At 38.0% G+C, this 17,962-nt stretch overlaps 1 protein-coding gene across 21 annotated transcripts in view; it reads right to left on the minus strand.

Annotated features, from left to right (window-relative positions):
* Positions 1 to 17,962, minus strand: part of LINGO2 (leucine rich repeat and Ig domain containing 2) — a 538,477-nt gene that overhangs the window by 239,052 nt on the left and 281,463 nt on the right. For 17 of the 21 annotated variants that reach the window (XM_083818696.1, XM_083818680.1, XM_083818679.1 and 14 more), the window contains one exon: positions 10,185 to 10,267. The exons of 1 other annotated variant lie outside the window; for it this stretch is intronic. Coding sequence is in view for 1 of the 20 variants with exons in the window: in XM_083818678.1 (XP_083674804.1) it covers positions 5,220 to 5,221 (2 nt within the window). In the remaining 19 variants the exon portion in view is untranslated. Of the gene's footprint in view, positions 1 to 5,219; positions 5,346 to 10,158; positions 10,268 to 17,962 lie in introns of all 21 variants that reach the window. 3 more of the 21 variants (XM_083818677.1, XM_083818678.1, XM_083818681.1) reach the window with 2 other exon arrangements.

Raw genomic sequence — 17,962 nt, forward strand, 5'->3', positions numbered from 1 at the left:
TAGTGCTGTAACAGTCAAGTAGATTTATCTGCTCTTTTCAGCTAAGGAAAGTAGACACAATATTATGGGTAACCTTTACACTTGTTGCGTCATATTTACCTTCCATCACAATGGATGCTAGGACATCTAGATTACACAAAAGTGAAGCCAGGGATAGAAGAATGGGGGCTTGCTTAATTGTATTAATGATTTCTAAATAAAACAATCATAATTATTAAAGCCAGGAATGAAAGAATGGGGGCTTGCTTAATCACTTTAAAATAGATATTACTGAGTGTCTTTGCTTATTACCACGCAAATTAACCGAAACAAGGAGTCTCGGGGCCCCTCACAGAAGATGTTTCCTGACAAAAATGGGGAACCTTTCTCAAAAACCAGCTGAGACTGACCTTGTGGTTTGGACAAGAGCCAAGGAGCAGCTGAGTCTGTACAAAGGCTGGGGGTCAGCTAGTGGTGATGAAGAGGAGTTATCGGACTTCATCCCCACGACCCCCTGATGACCACCACCAGAAGGCACTGTGCAGGCACAGATGGGAGGAGTTTATGGAAATGACTTCTTGGAGCTAATTTTAATACAGAGCAGGGCTGTGTTACGAATATGTATAGGTGTATTAGGAAACTTCATGTATATGTAACTTTTTACTGCATATAACCAAAGCAAGTTGCCACGTTAAGTTGCGCATGCCTTTGGGAGCTATCCCGCATGCACCCGGTGCCAAAATAAACCACACACCTACTTTATAACTTATTTGCTTGAGTTATGGAGTTCTTCCACGAATCAAAAGAACCTTGGCAGCATTTGGTCTTGAGAAAAGCCTTTATGCTATCAGAACCTTTTCAGTCAGAATAACACAAGGAGCCAAAGTATAAATGAAAAAATGTCTCAGCACAGCACTTTCCAAGACAGGATCCTTCTCTATGCAAATGCTATTTATGAAACATTGTCTGTACCTATGGAAAGGCAGCTAGCTTCACTATTTCTATTTTATCAGTATATAAGTGTGGAATAAACAGACGAGAAGAAGCCTTGATGGTACTGCTTGCTGGAGTAATGCCATATGACTTTTTTTTGTATGTTAGGAAAAAGACTGGTTATATTTTAAGATGAAGTGTTGCCATTTCTTCTAGGAATACTTAATATTATAGTTGAAATGTTAGTAATGAAACTTAGAGTACATGTTCACACTACAAAAATAAATAAAATGCTATCTTCAGTTATGATGTTTACTGATAGTTTCCCCAGACCATCCTTTCTTTCTCATTCCAATTAGCATGCTTAAAAACAGATTGACAGCAAAAAAGCTAATGGCTATAAATTACTGTTACAAGTGCAAATGAATTCCTTATTACATGATAGGTGTTTCACAAATGCCAACAGAAGATCAAGGTCAGGAAAAAAAAGTTAGCACTTATTCATACAGACAGAAACTGAAAAGATAAGTGACAAAAATTAGATGGTATTTTGAAGTAGCTAAAAGTAAGGGCTTAAGTGGTCATTAGTAATACTTTCTACATGTTCCATGACCTATTGGAAGGAGTGCTTTTAAGATTAGTACTTTTTCAGTAATTAATCACTTTTGAGGTGGGGGATAGCTCTTTAATCAAATTATTCTCTGTTTCCTTGAAATAGTAATTGGCCAGATTTATCTCTGGTACGATTCGTTTGACGTCTGGAAAGCTATACCAGAGATGAATTATTGCTTTGATCTTTGTACCTCTGACATTAAGACAGCAATCTACTATTCTACTCTTGCAAATGAAGAAGAAATAACATCCATTAGGTCTTTCTTGGATTCCTTTAAGTAAAACAACAAACAAGTAGAGCTGTAAACTAAAATAACTATATGGCTAACTTTTAAAGTTACTGTAAATTGTCTTTGGAAAAAATGATAGTAAGAACCAGACTAAAAGCAGAAATGAGGAGTGTCAAAAGTTTGGAGTTCAATTTCCAGCTCAACTTCAAGCTTGCCAAAGAATTATGATCAGTGTGTAGAAGCAGATTTTCAAGTATCTGTTTACAGAATTTATGATTTTCATTAGTTGATCAACAGTTCCCATTTTAACATCCAGAGTGTTTTATTGGGTTTACATGGCAACGTTTTGGTAACAGGGGGCTGTAGCGGTGGCCTCTTTGAGAAGAATCCAGTCCTATGATAGGTAAGGGCCAGTTTCAGCTAGCTCCAAAGGGACTCACTGCTGGCTAGAACCAAGACAGTAAATGATGTTGTTTGCACCTCTGTGAGAGCAGATTTTAGGAAAAAAAAAAAAAAAACAAATAAACAAACAAAAACCAAACCAAAACAAAAAAACCTGCTGGGAGAGAGGGGTGAGAGCCAGCCCTGCAGCCCCCAAGGGCAGTGCAGCAGGAGGGCAGGAGGTGCTCCAGGCACACAGCAGCAGTTCCCCTGCGGCCTGTGGAGAGGCCCCTGGTGGAGCAGGCTGTCCCCCTGCAGCCCATGGGTCCCACACGGAGCAGATCTCCACGCTGCAGCCCGTGGAGGAGCCCCCGGTGGAGCAGGTGGATGTGGCCTGGAGGAGGCTGCGGCCCATGGAGAGCCCCCGCAGGAGCAGGCCCCGGGCCGGAGCTGCAGCCCGTGGAGAGGAGCCCACGCAGGAGCAGGGGGTCTGGGGGGAGCTGCCGCCAGTGGGGGACCCATGCTGGAGCAGTTTGCTCCTGGGGGATGGATGGACCCCGTGGTACGGAGCCATGTGGGAGCAGTTCTTGAAGAGCTGCTGCCTGTGGGCAGCCCCCGCAGGCTCAGTTCGGGAAGGACGGCATCCCGTGGGAGGGACCCCACGGGGAGCAGGGGCACAGTGTGACCGTGAAGGAGCAGCGGAGATGATGTACTATAGACTGACTGAAGCCCCCATTCACTGTTCCCCTGCACCACTTGGGGGCAGGAGGGAGAAGAGGATAGGTGGAGGAAGGTGTTTGTGGTTTAAATTTCTCACTGCTCTAGCCTGTTAGTAATAGGTAATAAATTACATTAATCTCCCTACACTGAGTCTGTTTTGCCTGTTATGATACTTGTTGCGTGATCTCTCTCTGTTCTTATCTCAACCCTTGAGCCCTTTCCATTGTATTTTCAGCCCTTTTCCCTTGGGGGGGGGGGGGGTGTGAGAAGGCGGTTGTGATGGAGCTTAGACGCCCAGCTGGGTAAAACCATCACAAGCGCGTAAAATCTTACTACCTAAGAATCTTCTCAAAGCTGAACTACTTACAGTTTCCAGTCTCCCAAGACTGAATCCTTACTTTGTTCTTTAGCACAACTAAGTTTTTAATTAGTTGTATTTCTTCTACATGTTAGGTGTATTTCTTCTACCTAGTCTTTATTTTACTATTATTTCAGCTTTAGGTGCAGAGGCTTAGTGTGCACAGTATGAATGTAAAAGAAACTTCAAAAACATGCAGGGCATTTTCTGTACACTGCATAGGAAATCTAAGCTCTCTACTAGGATTCCTATCATGGCAAAAGAAAAAATTTACAGAAATGGTTATTGGCTTTCAGGTCCGTGCTGTAACTTCTTTCCCAACATATATATATTTTTTTTGGATAGCACATGGTCAGATCTATTTGGAAGTGAATGAAGTGAATACTCAAATATTTTGCCTTAAGTAGTAAAACCTAGCTTTTAGATCACTTGGCACTCCACCCTGCCTTCCTTACAGAAAGCCAATCAAGCTGTGTAAAATATTTTTGTCACTACAAACATCAGTAATGAGCATAAACCATTGTCGATGTAAAATGTAAAGCTCTTTTGTGCATGTCTATTGAGCAGGGTCTATTGAAGCAGCAAGGACAATAGGGATTAGAAATATTAATTGCATATTATAAGAGAAATAAATGTATCTACCTTTATACTAAACCTTGTTCAGCTTCTACTCGTAATATGCTGAAAGCCACCAGCTTCTCTGGCAGAGTTTCCAGAGGAGACAAATCTGCCTGCACTTTCCTTTTCTCTTTTTATATTTTTTTTTTTAGAAAACACACATACTAGCTGTGAGAAAGTACAATATCACGGTCTGCCTCTTTTTTGTCTGCTCTTCTTAAAGTGACTTGGGAAGTTTCTCCTCTTATCCTACTGTTTGAAAACCCTGTACTGCAAAGCATTTTTGCACATTGGTTGAGATCACACACTAGTGTGATCTCATACTACCCTATTTGTTTCAGATGCCTTTACTAAATACTGATCTGTCATAATCATGTTAATGAACTTTAAACACTAGCCTGTCTTACAAAGAGCGCAAGTTTCAAGCTAGTGAAGTAAATGCTTTTTTTCTTAAGTACGAATTTGGAGACAGTTCTGAAATAAGAAATGACTAGAACAGTTGTGTTTTAGCAAGTGGACAGCAAGTGTTTTTTTTTGTTTTGTTTTGTTTTTGTTTTTGATTTCTGACAATTTTTAGGTTGATAGCTCAGACCTCCATTTCAGTGTTACTTAGCCTTGGGAGTTTCCGGAGTCCATTTCTCATACTCAGGATGAAAGCTCTTCCCTTTCTTTCATGATTCTTTTTTTCCCCTTCCTTGCTCCTTATTCCAAAGGGAAGACAAAAAGCTCTTAACCAAAGACAGCTATTAAGACTTTTGTTACTTTCCCCGCAGTAGTTTCAGTCTCTCCCAATTACCTTTTAATAAAATGAAACCTAGTAATTGCTTGGGTTTGTCAGTCCTAAATGGCAAATGAAACATTTGTTGCATACTTGGTAGAATGATAACACTTCTTATCTATCTTAAGAAAATCCACCATAACCTGGTCACTGGTAAGAGACCATACAAAATCACGGTAATAAATACAGATGACAGATTTAGCATTACAGTGTTCTAACATTCTGGTTTTAAGCAATCCTGCCCTCAAAGAAACAACTATCTGAGCAGATTCAGCTGGACTACCTACGGAGTAAAAGGACATCAAACAACAAATAACAGCAAAGAATTGAAGAAGTGTGTATTGCTTTGCCTTTTTCATATCTTTGCTAAACTACAGAGATCCTCACCCTCAGTGACGAACAGCAACAACATATTATGTATGCATGCTTACTTTATACCAAAGTACATGGACTGAACTAATACAGCACTTTGGCCTTCCACAAAATAAGGAATGATAGTGTAATACAGTGCAGCAGATGTTATCAGAAGCTGCAACCTCCCACTGAAAGCAGTAACTTTCTGAAGCATCCTGGAAGTTTCAAAAGTGATATGGTATTCTCCAATACTCACATAGGTAGTGCATCCAAACAGTGGTAAATATGACTTGTCTACTCTGACTATATTTTCAAATCTCCTCTTGAGCAGTGGTCTCTGAAGTGGGTGAGTGCATGCACACCACGGGGTATGCAAGACAATCTGCTGAATACATGAAGAAAATATTATAACTTCAGTTATACATATGTATAATTTGTAAATAAACAAGCATACAGATATTGGGTATATACATGCTAAAAAAAAAATAAAATTACTGATAGCACTGCATGATAAAAAAATGTTTGGAGACCACTGCTCTAGAAAATGGAAATGATATTATTCAACCCTGCACCATCACCCCGAAAAGATCTCCAGATATGGGTATATCTAGAGAAGCCCCTTAATATGCATTAAAAACTGCAGAAGTACCATAGCATGACGTTATTCTATGCTTAAACGTCTCTAGCTTAGAAAATGAGCCCTGGGAATAGAAAATCTAAGAACTGCGCATTATGCCAGGCAGAAGTAAAAGGTAGTTAGGGCAAGCCATGAAAAAAGTCACATGAAAGTCACATGAAAAACATGAAAAAACAATCCACCTAAACCAGGTTCATTAAATAAGATCTTTTACCAATGATTATCTAGCCTTGTAAATTATATGAAATGCCAACTGTACAAAACAAAAAACTGTACAATGCCAAACATTTCACGTCTCTCCTAATTCCTTTCTGTCTTCTTACCTGCCACCAACACTGAAGATGCAACAATAATATCTTCATCCAACTCTCCACATTGGAAAGTCAAAAAAAGTTGATTATTTTCAAAATCTTTACTCGATTAGATCTGGCTAGCTCATGTTGGCAACCAGGAATTCATACTTTTTTTTTTCTTCTTTTTTTTTTTTTTCTTTTCTCAATAAGAAAGGAGGGCAGATGTTTAAAGGAAATGTTTGCCATTACAAATGTCTAAGGTGTCTACTGGAAGCACATTAATCTATCCCGTATCTGTACATTGTCCAAAATCTGTAAGATTTTAATATTCTAATTACTGTAACAAGAAGTAGGAAAAGACACATTTCACATTGGTTTAGTCAACATTTTCACAACTAATTGCTTAAAGTGGTTAGTAAAACTGATTGAGCAAAATAGCTCAGAAGGCTTTCTTGGCTTTTCCCTACTTCTTGGGAACAATGCTAACTACAGAATCACAAACCCACAGGATAATTTAGAAATGGAGGGACTGCTCTAGGTCAGCTGGTCCAACTGACTTCTCAAAACACATCTAAGAGATCAAGACGCTCAGGATTGTGCCCAGTTTAGTCTTTAACATCTCCAAGAATGGAGATCTCACAGTATCTCTGGACAAACTGCTCCAGTATCTGATCAACTTATGCTTAAGAAATGAAGCAAACAGACAACCATGCAAAAAACTCCTTATAGTTAGCAAGAGTTTCCCACAATTCAACTTGCACCAGTCACCTCTTGCCCTACTACTGTGCATATCTGAGAAGAGTCTAGCTGTGTCTTCTCTCTGTCCTTCTATCTGGTAGTTGCAGAAAAGAGTCTTCTCTTCCTCAGTTTCTCTCATGTGCTTAGTGCTCCAGTCCCCCGCCTGTCTCCATGGACTCCCTTGAACATACTCCAGTATGTCAGTGTCTGTGCTTTACTGGAGATCCCAAAACTGGACAATGGACTCCCGGTGTGGTCTTACCCATGCTGAACTTGTGTACCTAGAGCAGTGGCACCATGCCTGTGAGTGGGTATACAACAAAATTCCCTGGTCCAAAGATGATTCTTCACACCTCGTATTTTGTCTTGTACAAATGCACGATTGGTGGGCTTGATAGCAGTAAGAGATGAGAAACTGTATGACATGATTGTTATACAAATAAGAAATGGTGTGAATGAAGTAGATGACCGCCTTCATGAGAGACTGTGTAATCCAATAAGGAATGAAAGAAAGGGCACTTAAAATCACTCTGCTCTTGTGAGTTGTATCCACATGCAGTTGCACTCTACTCTGAAATGAGGCTGTAAGGTTCACATGAGCCCAACACTCTGAACACAAAAGCAAAGACAAGGTAAGTGACCGAATTTCAGTGAACTGGGGAGGTGACAGTTCTCAAATATGCAGTAATGCCCACAACAGTCAACAGGAAAAGAAGTCACAAGTGCATAAGAATCACTGATTGTTTTTCAAGTGAGCACAACTCACTTTTTGTTTGTTTGTTTGTTTCTACTTCTGTTATAACCTTCCAGTGATATATCATTTCCACTTTGCTACTCTAATCTTAAAAACTGTAAATTGTCTAAAATAAAGATTTATCTGAAAAATTAAGACTCCTTTCATTTTATTTGAAACATAGCATAGACACAAATACAACATATTATTGCAACCAACAATTTCTACTGTTGGGCATGGCTAAAGCTAATCTGTGACATTGTTAGGGCACACATCACAGGCACCATGACGGGGTCCTGCAAGGCATTTTGGAATCTAAGGACTGATTTGCAGAAAGCCAGTCACGCCAAGACTCCTAAACTACTGTTGATTTATTATTCACTCGTGTACTTATTTTGACTAATGACACAAGACACAAAAATTTCAGAAGAGTAAAATGATGTAAAATGAAAATAGTTTGTCTTCCAAATAAGTCTGAAAGGTACCTTCTTCATGTACCCTAAAATAAGGTATGCAAGTAAATGCAATCCATGCAAAATTCTCTCTTTTGATTAACAGAATAAAAAGTATTTCCTGCTTCTCCAAATAGATAATCTAGATGTATTTTACTTTCCAGAAAGTGAGAAGCTTAGAGGAGGACTGACTGACAATTCAAACATGGTGATGGGAGACCACCCTATTTTTATGATACTTGAAACATGTATAAGAAGCGCTGATTTTAAGGCAAGAAAATCCTATTAAGTGCCCGGGCAAGTCTAATATCTAGAGCAAAAATCACTCCTAAACCTGCAGAAACAAAGCAAGAGAAATGCAACCAACCAAAAAATAGCACTTTTTTTTTTTTTCTCCACATAGTAGACCATGGGGGAAAATAAAGCTGTAACTGCTCAGCAATGGTAATTTGTGACCAAGGAATGATCTAGCACAGAGGGCAAGAAAGTTTGGTTGCAGGAGGGGTTAAACTGGGGGAGCAGGGACACCAGAGACAGAAGGACTCTATGTCAGCGAGTGAGATTTCCCTAGCTGAGGAGGTAAGACAGGGCTGGGGCTTTGTGTTGTAGCAATGGTGCAATGTGATTGCTCAGGAACCACCCCTGGGCAGTGGGGCTGGGGATGAACCCAGCAGGGGGCTAAGGTGCCCCGTGCCAACGCTTATGGGACTGATGATGGGACAAGCGTGTGTAAGGGGCCAGAGCATGACATATCTCTGCAGACTCATAGGACTCTGTACAATGCATTGTTCATTAGCCCTCTTTGTATTTAAGCACAGATGTGTGTTTAATTCATCTCAAAGGGTACAATAAAAATGCCCCAACAAGACCATCTCCATTTACGCACAAGAACTGAATACATGCTAATTCCCAGAATTGTCATCTTCTTTGCAAATCTCTAAGGAGACAACATGTAAATACCTGTATGCAGTGCAAGTGGGATTTTAGGGACCCAGCAAGATTCATGGTGCTTCATAAAGAGAAGTGACAGCGAGTGGTTTTATAAGGACAAGAGGGGGATTGAGTCAGCATAGTTATTACAATATTAGTGGACTCACTATTTAGCTTGGACAGATCAAACAGTTCAATTAAGTTCCTATTAAAAGAAAAGAAATCTCCTTCCTGAGCGATACAGCCATATTTCTTGTGTTTCCCTACTATTAACATTTTGATGACTCTACCTCCTACCAGTGAGCACAAGGCAGAGTCAATGAACTTATTTTTTGTCGGGGTTTTCTTACACCTTCATTATTATTTGGTATATTTGCAAACCCAGTACAGTGGTGAAGCATTGTTGATGAATTGTCACTACTGATAACAATAGTCAAATTCAAAAGAAAAAATGCATTTCTTTTAAAAAAAAGATATAGATAGTCCATTTATCAATAGAAGCTCTATAAATACAGATATATAATTGAGTATGCATACACATACACATGAAAATGGGGATCAGATAAGACCCACCTTGACAGAAGTGTACAACTCCTTATCACATATTTCTTTGCTGACAAATTTAATATCTTTGTAAATCAGTTCTTAGGCCATACAGATTATGGCCTTATGTTTTGTCAGGTTCCAGTGACATTGTTTTCATATTTTCAGGTTATAAATTTGAAATCGTTGCACTATTAAATGCTGCAGCTCATCTGAATTCCTTTTGAATTTATAAAACTACCTTACAACTTCTCAGCATTGTCCTTTATTAGCTGAAGGTTGTGCTTGTCACTGATATGCTAGTTTATAAACACTACTAGGACTAATTATACTTTCTGAGGGAGCTTGGAGACTATTCTCCATAAATGCTTCTAACTACTTTTCCTCCTGCAAGAAATAGCACAGACTGCTCTTTCATAAAATGGCAACTCACCTGAATCAAACATTCTTCAGCATAAGACTAGGATAAGTAAATGTTTTAAAAGCATATTTTGAAATCCTAGAACATTATTTTTAAAATTTATGTGCATGATTTTCTTGATTAAACAAAAAACAAAACAAAACAAAACAAAAACCCTGAAAATCGGAATAAAACAAACAATAACATTTCAGCATCTAGTCCTGACACAAGAGGCCAAAATTTGGGATTATTGTGAACATATTTGAATTATTAGAAAATAATTTCTGTGGCTGGGGACTGAAAATGCTTGGGTACATGACAAACAGGTCATGACATATTGAGTACTAACGATTTGTTAACACAGAAGGGAAAGTTTATGAAGTTCAATACAGACAACAAGAATAACAACCAACACCAGCTGAGATGTTACAGCAAACATGAATAAGATCCCTTATGGAAGAACGGTCACAAGTGAAAAAATTAACAGAAACTTACCAGGTTGAAACTGCTCATTGCTCGCACTTTTGGTGGTAGTATTCCACCACTTCCCTGCTCCAGACTGTTATCTTCATATCAACCTGAGTAAACCAACAGCAACAAAAAATTAAAAATAAAACAATAACAACTGAACAAATAAAATAAAATAAAATAAAAAAATAAATGGTGGCTTTCAAGTCTTTGGATAAAATAATTTGATTAACAGGGTCAGAAACGTTTCAGCAGATCATGTTCTCCATTCATTATATTTGGGTTTCAAGATTAAGTGCACAGCAAATCAAAAACTGCCATTAAGCATTCACAAAAAAACAGCAGCAACAACAACAAAAAACCAAAACACTGCAGTGTAGTCTGTTACATAACATGTCTCCTAAGTTTCCCTTTACTTATGACTTTCAGTGAATAATGGAAGCTTTAGAGCTCTTGTAGTCACAGGCAGCAGGAGGTAAATCCTGACATTCAGTCATATAGATTGTATGAGTAGATGGAGTCTTGGATGTCTCAGTTATTTGCCAAAGCCTACTTGCTATTTTTGCAGGCTTGTATTATCTGGGGAAGAACTTAAAAACCACTGTAACAGATTATGCATTAATAAAACAAAAATTAAAAACTTGGCCTTTGTATTTAGTTAAAAGGAAGCAGACAACATTGGAGAGCTAAATTCTACCATTTAGTGATTCTTCATTAAAAATCCTCTTCCTTCTGGTTATATAACCAGCTATAGTATCATTCTTCAAGTAAATAAAAGAGCTAAACTAATGCTTCAGATACTTAGTTTAGGAAATTAAAATAAGCATCCATATTTTCCACCTAGGCCAGGGTTTGGTCTCAGAAATAACGATTTATTACCAAGATACATATTTTTAAAATAAGATAACAGTGTTTTGGCTTCCCCTCTTGAAACGATCTCAACCCTTCGGTGTTACACAGAAGCACTGTGATGTACAAAATTAGAATGGGTCACCAAAAAGTAATATATCTAACTGACAAGACATTTAAGAAGGTCTGAGCTTATATTTTTTTTTTCTTCCTGGAATCATGAAATTCGCTCATCACATTAAAGGGACGGGCTTAGATTAGTTAAGATTTAGAATTTAGAGATGTTAGAGAAGTCAAGGAGGAAGTTGTTTTTTTTGTTGTTGTTTTTTTCTTTTCAGAAGCTTTTTTGTATAATCCCCGGAAAATCATGTAAACTGAGAGTATAAACCGTATAAAGATGGAGTAAAGTTAATAAAAATAACGTAAGTATTGCTACATTTTGCTCCATGTGCACTCTTAGGTACCTGTGTACTCTCAAGCTGTAGATTTGCTGAAAAAAAAATAGTCTGAGGGGCTTAAGTATCACACAACTCACTTATAATATTCTGAAGTTTCTTTCTACAAGTAATCCTAAATCTAGCTCTCGCCTCTCTGTCCTTAAGACCTCAGTCAAGACAACTGCTTTTATCAGAGGACCCTTTGCTCCTTACACTCAGCTGTCCTACAGCTTTTTAAAGCCAAAGAATTGTGACAGTTTCACAACTGGACCTGTGGTATCAGGCCTTTTAAATTTTTTCTGTGAAGAATAATGCAGTCACGGAATAACTGGTTGGAAGGGACCTGAGGAGGTCCAACATCACTTGCGTGCAGGGTCAGCACTTGAATTCAGACCGCATTGCTCACTGATTGGTTGAGCTGAGTATTGAAAAACACGCTCCCTGTTGACAAGTATGCTCCCATGATACATTTTGTTAAAAAAAATAATTTGAGAGCGAGCATTTAAGTAACTTCATTCAGTTTACACTAATTTATCGGGGCAACTCAGCCCTGTATTTATATACTTTGAATTCCTCCTTAAGAATAAATAGTCTCATATGCTATTCTCTTACCTCACTGCTGTCTCTAAGGTAATATAAATTCAAACATGAAGGAGGAGAGACACCTCAGTCACAATCTTGCTATTCATGACATGAAACGTTTTGGATACCCATCCATTTTTAGATATGATTGTTTCTATATCTGGACAGAACAATTCAGTTAAAATTTGCCAAAGTCCAAATTTATGTAACAGAATGGCTTTTCCTGCCAAACTATTTTTAAAGCCAGCAAAATAGCCACTTCGTCCTTATTATAATGACTGATATTTACTAGGTCAATGGATAATTTGATGTTGTAAGAATATCTATTTTTAATAATATCTATTTAGAAGGTATCAATGCTAAGAGAACAATTCTTGTGTTTCATGACTAGTTTTGGAGAATGTTCTATTACCGGTATAAATATGGGATACTAGGCAATTTCCTCATTATTCTATTTCCAGAATTCACTGTTTTAAATAATGTTCCTTGCAGTGTATTATGATGAGTTATGTTGTGTGATGAGTGATAGTTACTGGTACTCTAATATTAGCCAGCATTACATACACATAACATGTTGTTGAGAAGGACTGTAAGAACACCAACTTAACTTGTGAAATATTTTGTAGAATATTGACAAAAGCCAGGGAATATAGAGTAAATTCAGCAATAATGAAGATGAAAAGGCAGTCAAGGTGACCTCAGGAGGCAAATAGTAATTACCTACATTTATACCCTTTTTTTCTTTGAGGAGGGGGAGTGAGTGGTTGTGGTGGAGTTCAGCAGACCAGCAGGGTAAACCCACCACAGCTCTTTGAGTTTAAGGCAATAAAACTCATATATAACTTGATAGGAGCTGAAAGAAAAGAACAGAGAAGGAAGGAAATCCTTTCATGCTATGCCATTTTGTTACTGTTTGTATTAATTACTGAGAACCACCTGGGACTTTGCTGTTATGTTCTTTACTGTTATTTAGGACATTTCAAATTTTCTTTGTAAGTTTAGGATTAAGTCTAAAAAGTGCCCAAATTCCTCAACAGAAACACTGTCTTGTGAGATATGCAACCTATTTTCTGAGCTATTCTACTTTTTCAGCATAAATCTCCGTAAATGTGAAAACATGAAATAGCATTTTCTGACGGGAAGATAAATTGACAGCTTCTGAAATCTTTGTCTACTTTCTGTCTCCCAGCATAACTAAACAATGATAGCCTTATGTAAAAACTTAATGTCTGAATGCATGTTAGTTCTGAAAGTCATCAGGAATTTTCAGCTAATAGCAAAAGTTTACTTATTTATTTATTAAAATAAATAAATAAACAAGAGTAAAATAAATAAATAAACAAGATATTTTAAAAATTTGGAAGAAGTGAGAAAATGAAATTCACAACCCCAGAGTCAAAACCAAAATGAATGCAGCCTGGATGCATTATAACTCTTCTACTTGTCTTTTAGGATTTGGGAATTAGGCAGACAATATCTTTCATACTTATTCCTAAAATATTTATGCATCTCTAAGGATTAATCATTTGAACTTTTTTGAATTCTGAACTATTCATACAGGACTACTAAAATAAACTTCAGAACTTGATCTGCAAGACATAAGATTTAACACCTTTGTCTAGTTGCTTCCTTTTGCCTGAATTCTTTCTTCCAATTTACATTTCCTTTTAGTTGTTATAATTGGATAATTAAAAATTATTCTCAGACTGGTATTTGAAAACATAACCTGCATCTGCCAGCATTACTTAGCTTTATTCTGAAAGAAGTTCCACTGATTTGAGAGGACCAAACAGGGGCTTGTATATATTCTTACACAACAAATAGGAGAAAAAGCAGTAAAAGCGTCTAAGGAAAATGCACAACTTCGGACTGAACAATACTGCTCAAACATCTACTTATCATCCTCCATTCTTTCATTCTTAAAAATCAGGGACAAGAAATAAAAAGAGTTCTGGCTTCATTACACATTTGTTGACATTGGAGTAGGATCAACCATAAATTATTGCATTACTGGAAAAGGGAAAGAAACAGAGACACTGAGTTATAGTTCTTTACTGAGGATAATCTAGTCAAGACAGCAGGTCAACTTGTCCTTCTTCATTCCCTGATCTTGGGAGAGTATCTATGCAGAAAGGGCTATTCACAAAAATGCATTTCAAAAAATGCAACTATATCCTGGAAACAGAGTACAGCAAACAAACAAACAAACAAACAAACACACAAACAAACAAAAACACGAAAGGAAAGGAAAGGAGAGGAGAGGAGAGGAGGGGAGGGGAGGGGAGGGGAGGGGAGGGGAGGGGAGGGGAGGGGAGGGGAGGGGAGGGGAGGGGAGGGGAAGGGGAAGGGAAGGGAAGGGAAGGGAAGGGAAGGGAAGGGAAGGGAAGGGAAGGGAAGGAAGGGAAGGGAAGGGAAGGGAAGGGAAGGGAAGGGAAGGGAAGGGAAGGGAAGGGAAGGGAAGGGAAGGGAAGGGAAGGGAAGGGAAGGGAAGGGAAGGGAAGGGAAGGGAAGGGAAGGGAAGGGAAGGGAAGGGAAGGGAAGGGAAGGGAAGGGAAGGGAAGGGAAGGGAAGGGAAGGGAAGGGAAGGGAAGGGAAGGAAAGGAAAGGAAAGGAAAGGAAAGGAAAGGAAAGGAAAGGAAAGGAAAGGAAAGGAAAGGAAAGGAAAGGAAAGGAAAGGAAAGGAGAAGAGAGAAGAGGAGAGGAGAGGAGAGGAGACTCGAGGAGAGGAGACTCGAGGAGAGGAGACTCGAGGAGAGGAGAGGAGACTCGAGGAGAGGAGACTCGAGGAGAGGAGACTCGAGGAGACTCGAGGAGACTCGAGGAGACTCGAGGAGACTCGAGGAGAGAAGAGAAGAGAAGAGAAGAGAAGAGAAGAGAAGAGAAGAGAAGAGAAGAGAAGAGAAGAGAAGAGAAGAGAAGAGAAGAGAAGAGAAGAGAAGAGAAGAGAAGAGAAGAGAAGAGAAGAGAAGAGAAGAAGAGAAGAGAAAAAAAGAAAAGAAAAGAAAGAAAGAAAAGAAAAGAAAAGAAAAGAAAAGAAAAGAAAAGAAAAGAAAAGAAAAGAAAAGAAAAGAAAAGAAAAGAAAAGAAAAGAAAAGAAAAGAAAAGAAAAGAAAAGAAAAGAAAAGAAAAGAAAAGAAAAGAAAAGAAAAGAAAAGAAAAGAAAAAGAAAAGAAAAAAGGACATCATAGAAACCTGTCTCAAGGTCAAGAAGACCTGTGTGCTCTTTCACAGTAAGCACCTATTCAAAGACACACACTATCTGGCATCATATTTTCCTGGTGGACTAACAGACTATACTGGAAAGAACCTTCTCCAGTCCTCATGTCTGGGCAATCATGTTACACAGTCGTCTATCTAAATATTAACTCAGATGTCTCCAGACAAATGGGACTAATGGAAACACTGCTCCAGAATCATGGTTTTCTCTTGTTAGATATCTAATTTCCAGTTTACATGTGTCTGAGGCCAATTAATATTCATTTGTTCTTAAACAGACTTACCACAAGTCTTCCAAATAGAAAAGGATCCAAATCTTTTTTTGTAATATGTGACTGGAATTTAGCAGATTTAGAGAAGAGCCATGGTATGATCAGAAAGTAATTAAATAAAAGTGAAAAAGAACTCAGAGCCAAAAAAGGCAGCAGAGCGAAAAGACAGTAGCATAGACTGCAATTACTTAAAAAACATCTGTACACAATCATTTCAGAAAGATGTGTAGCAGTATAGCTCTGATGTTATTCATGATACAGAATAGAGTTTTCGGTATCTTAAGTGACTGAGGGTATAAACTATCACTACAAGAACTTTTTTGTTTGTTTAAAACATAAAACATAGCAGCACAGATCCCCAGTAGCAAATGATACTTCAGACTTATATAAAGATGTAAAGTCTTGACTGGTTAAGGACCAGGATAGTTGCTTATGAACAAGGATCAAATAACCAAACACAGACATCATTTGACTGTGCAAATGGCTATAAAATCAACATTAATTAAACATACTAGTGACATTCAGCTCAGGTCTTTAAATTGTCAGTCCTGGAAGCTAGGAGGGTTTACCAAGACACTGCTCACTGCATACATATATCCTAACTTTCTCTTAGCAATGCTGGGAACAGAGTACTGTTGAGATTACTGTTGAGGTCTGAGCAAATAAAGAAATTCTCATGGTGAAAATCACATTTTTGCTAAGTAATTTAGGCGCCTTCCCAGCTAAGAAGTCAGCAATATCTTACAATTGAGCAACATGGCAAGACAGCTGAGGAATCAAAAACCAGAATTTGAAATTTTGAGGATTTTATTTTTTTTTTATGCTGTGATACATATACATCCTATTGCAACCAGAAATGTTTAGAGCTAATCTGCTATCTTACTCACTGAACAGCACCTATTCATTTCTAAGGGACTATTTATAGACAAACTTAGCTTCTCAGTGTAATCAAAGAATGTGGAGGCTTGATTTTAATTGTGTGCCACAGAGAAAATGAGATGGTACCTGCAGAAAGAGAAGCTATCACCAGGAGATCTACTATGAAGCTATTAACCGGTTAACAGATCTGTTGCCTGACATCCGTGGAGTCTTACCAGTAGCTGAAAATAAATGTCTTAATTGATTTGTCAGTATATATGGAGCACACTTCTACCTAACACAATCAGTTTGATTACATTAAATGTAGGTGGTACACTTTCTTGCAGGATGCTATGCACATATACATATTTCAGCTGAAAGGACAAGAGGCTGTCTCTAGCCGCAACTGAAGTGCAAAACCAAGTTATGGCTTGGTCAAGACAACGGATGGATCCTAAGGGCAGTGGGCTTGGAAACTGATTATTTTCTTAAACTGACTGCATGTAGGCACCCACTGAATTTTTAACAGAAGAATCAGGTGGCATATAGGTGCTGGGTGTCATAAAACATGATCTTTTTGAATATATAGGAAAGTTACAAACTCCAGTTTGAAAACAGTCAACAAACAAACAAACAACAACACAGGATTTAGGATTTCCTCTCAGCAGAAATCAGGCTTTACTTATTACCAGTGACCATATTTTCATTATTCCTCAATTCAGAAACACTGTAACTCCTTATCTGAAATTTCCTATTCTAAAAAGTCAGTTGCTATATGATATGGCAATGATATTGTTAGAAACAAACTTCAAGAATATGGTCAATGGAATTAATGCTTCAGATGTAAGGATTTCTGTTCCTGAAAGTGTATTAATAGTGTTTGAAAGTGACACATGCTACTGGATTTTTAGACAGCTGTATGTATTTAACAAAAATGCTTTTTTTATCACTCTAATGGATAACATTCTTATGCCATAAGAATGCTTCTTGAAACTCACATCTGCATGGCAACATACTATCTGTTGATAAAGTGTGTTTTTGTGTACTACAGGCATTTTGAAAAGAGCTTTTGGATAAAACAAATGAGCTCCAGTGTAAATAAAGAAACGACAAACCTGAGAAATATCAGCAGGCACTCAATGAGGAATAGGTGTGCCAGACAGACAGATGCAGCCTGAATCTGCAACTGAAGTATTACATTAAGTAAGAGTTCTAATAAAAGAAGCTACGTTACAGAGCTTGCATGTTAAATGAAATTTGTATTCGATCTCACCTATAAGCTTTTACCATTATTGGCACTGGGCTGAGGAGACTGGTGGGAAGAAAAACAGTACACCTAGAATTCTTCTTAGTGATGCCACTAATGCTGCAACCATGTTAAATCTGCACTTTCTAGTTTGATCAGTGTTAGAGAAGAAATTACACTTGTATTTTACATGTTGTCTGTCTTTATAAATGATTTAATAAAATGTTAAATCAGGACTTACCACAGCCCTTTTCAGACTTCAGCATTAATGCCCGTGATGGGGCTACCTCCCATCTACACTGCTCATTTACTAAACAAGTGCATTGTCTGTATACCGAGAGACAG

Source organism: Anser anser (genome assembly GCF_964211835.1).
Source record: "Anser anser genome assembly, chromosome: Z".
In the NCBI taxonomy this organism is placed as follows: domain Eukaryota; kingdom Metazoa; phylum Chordata; class Aves; order Anseriformes; family Anatidae; genus Anser; species Anser anser.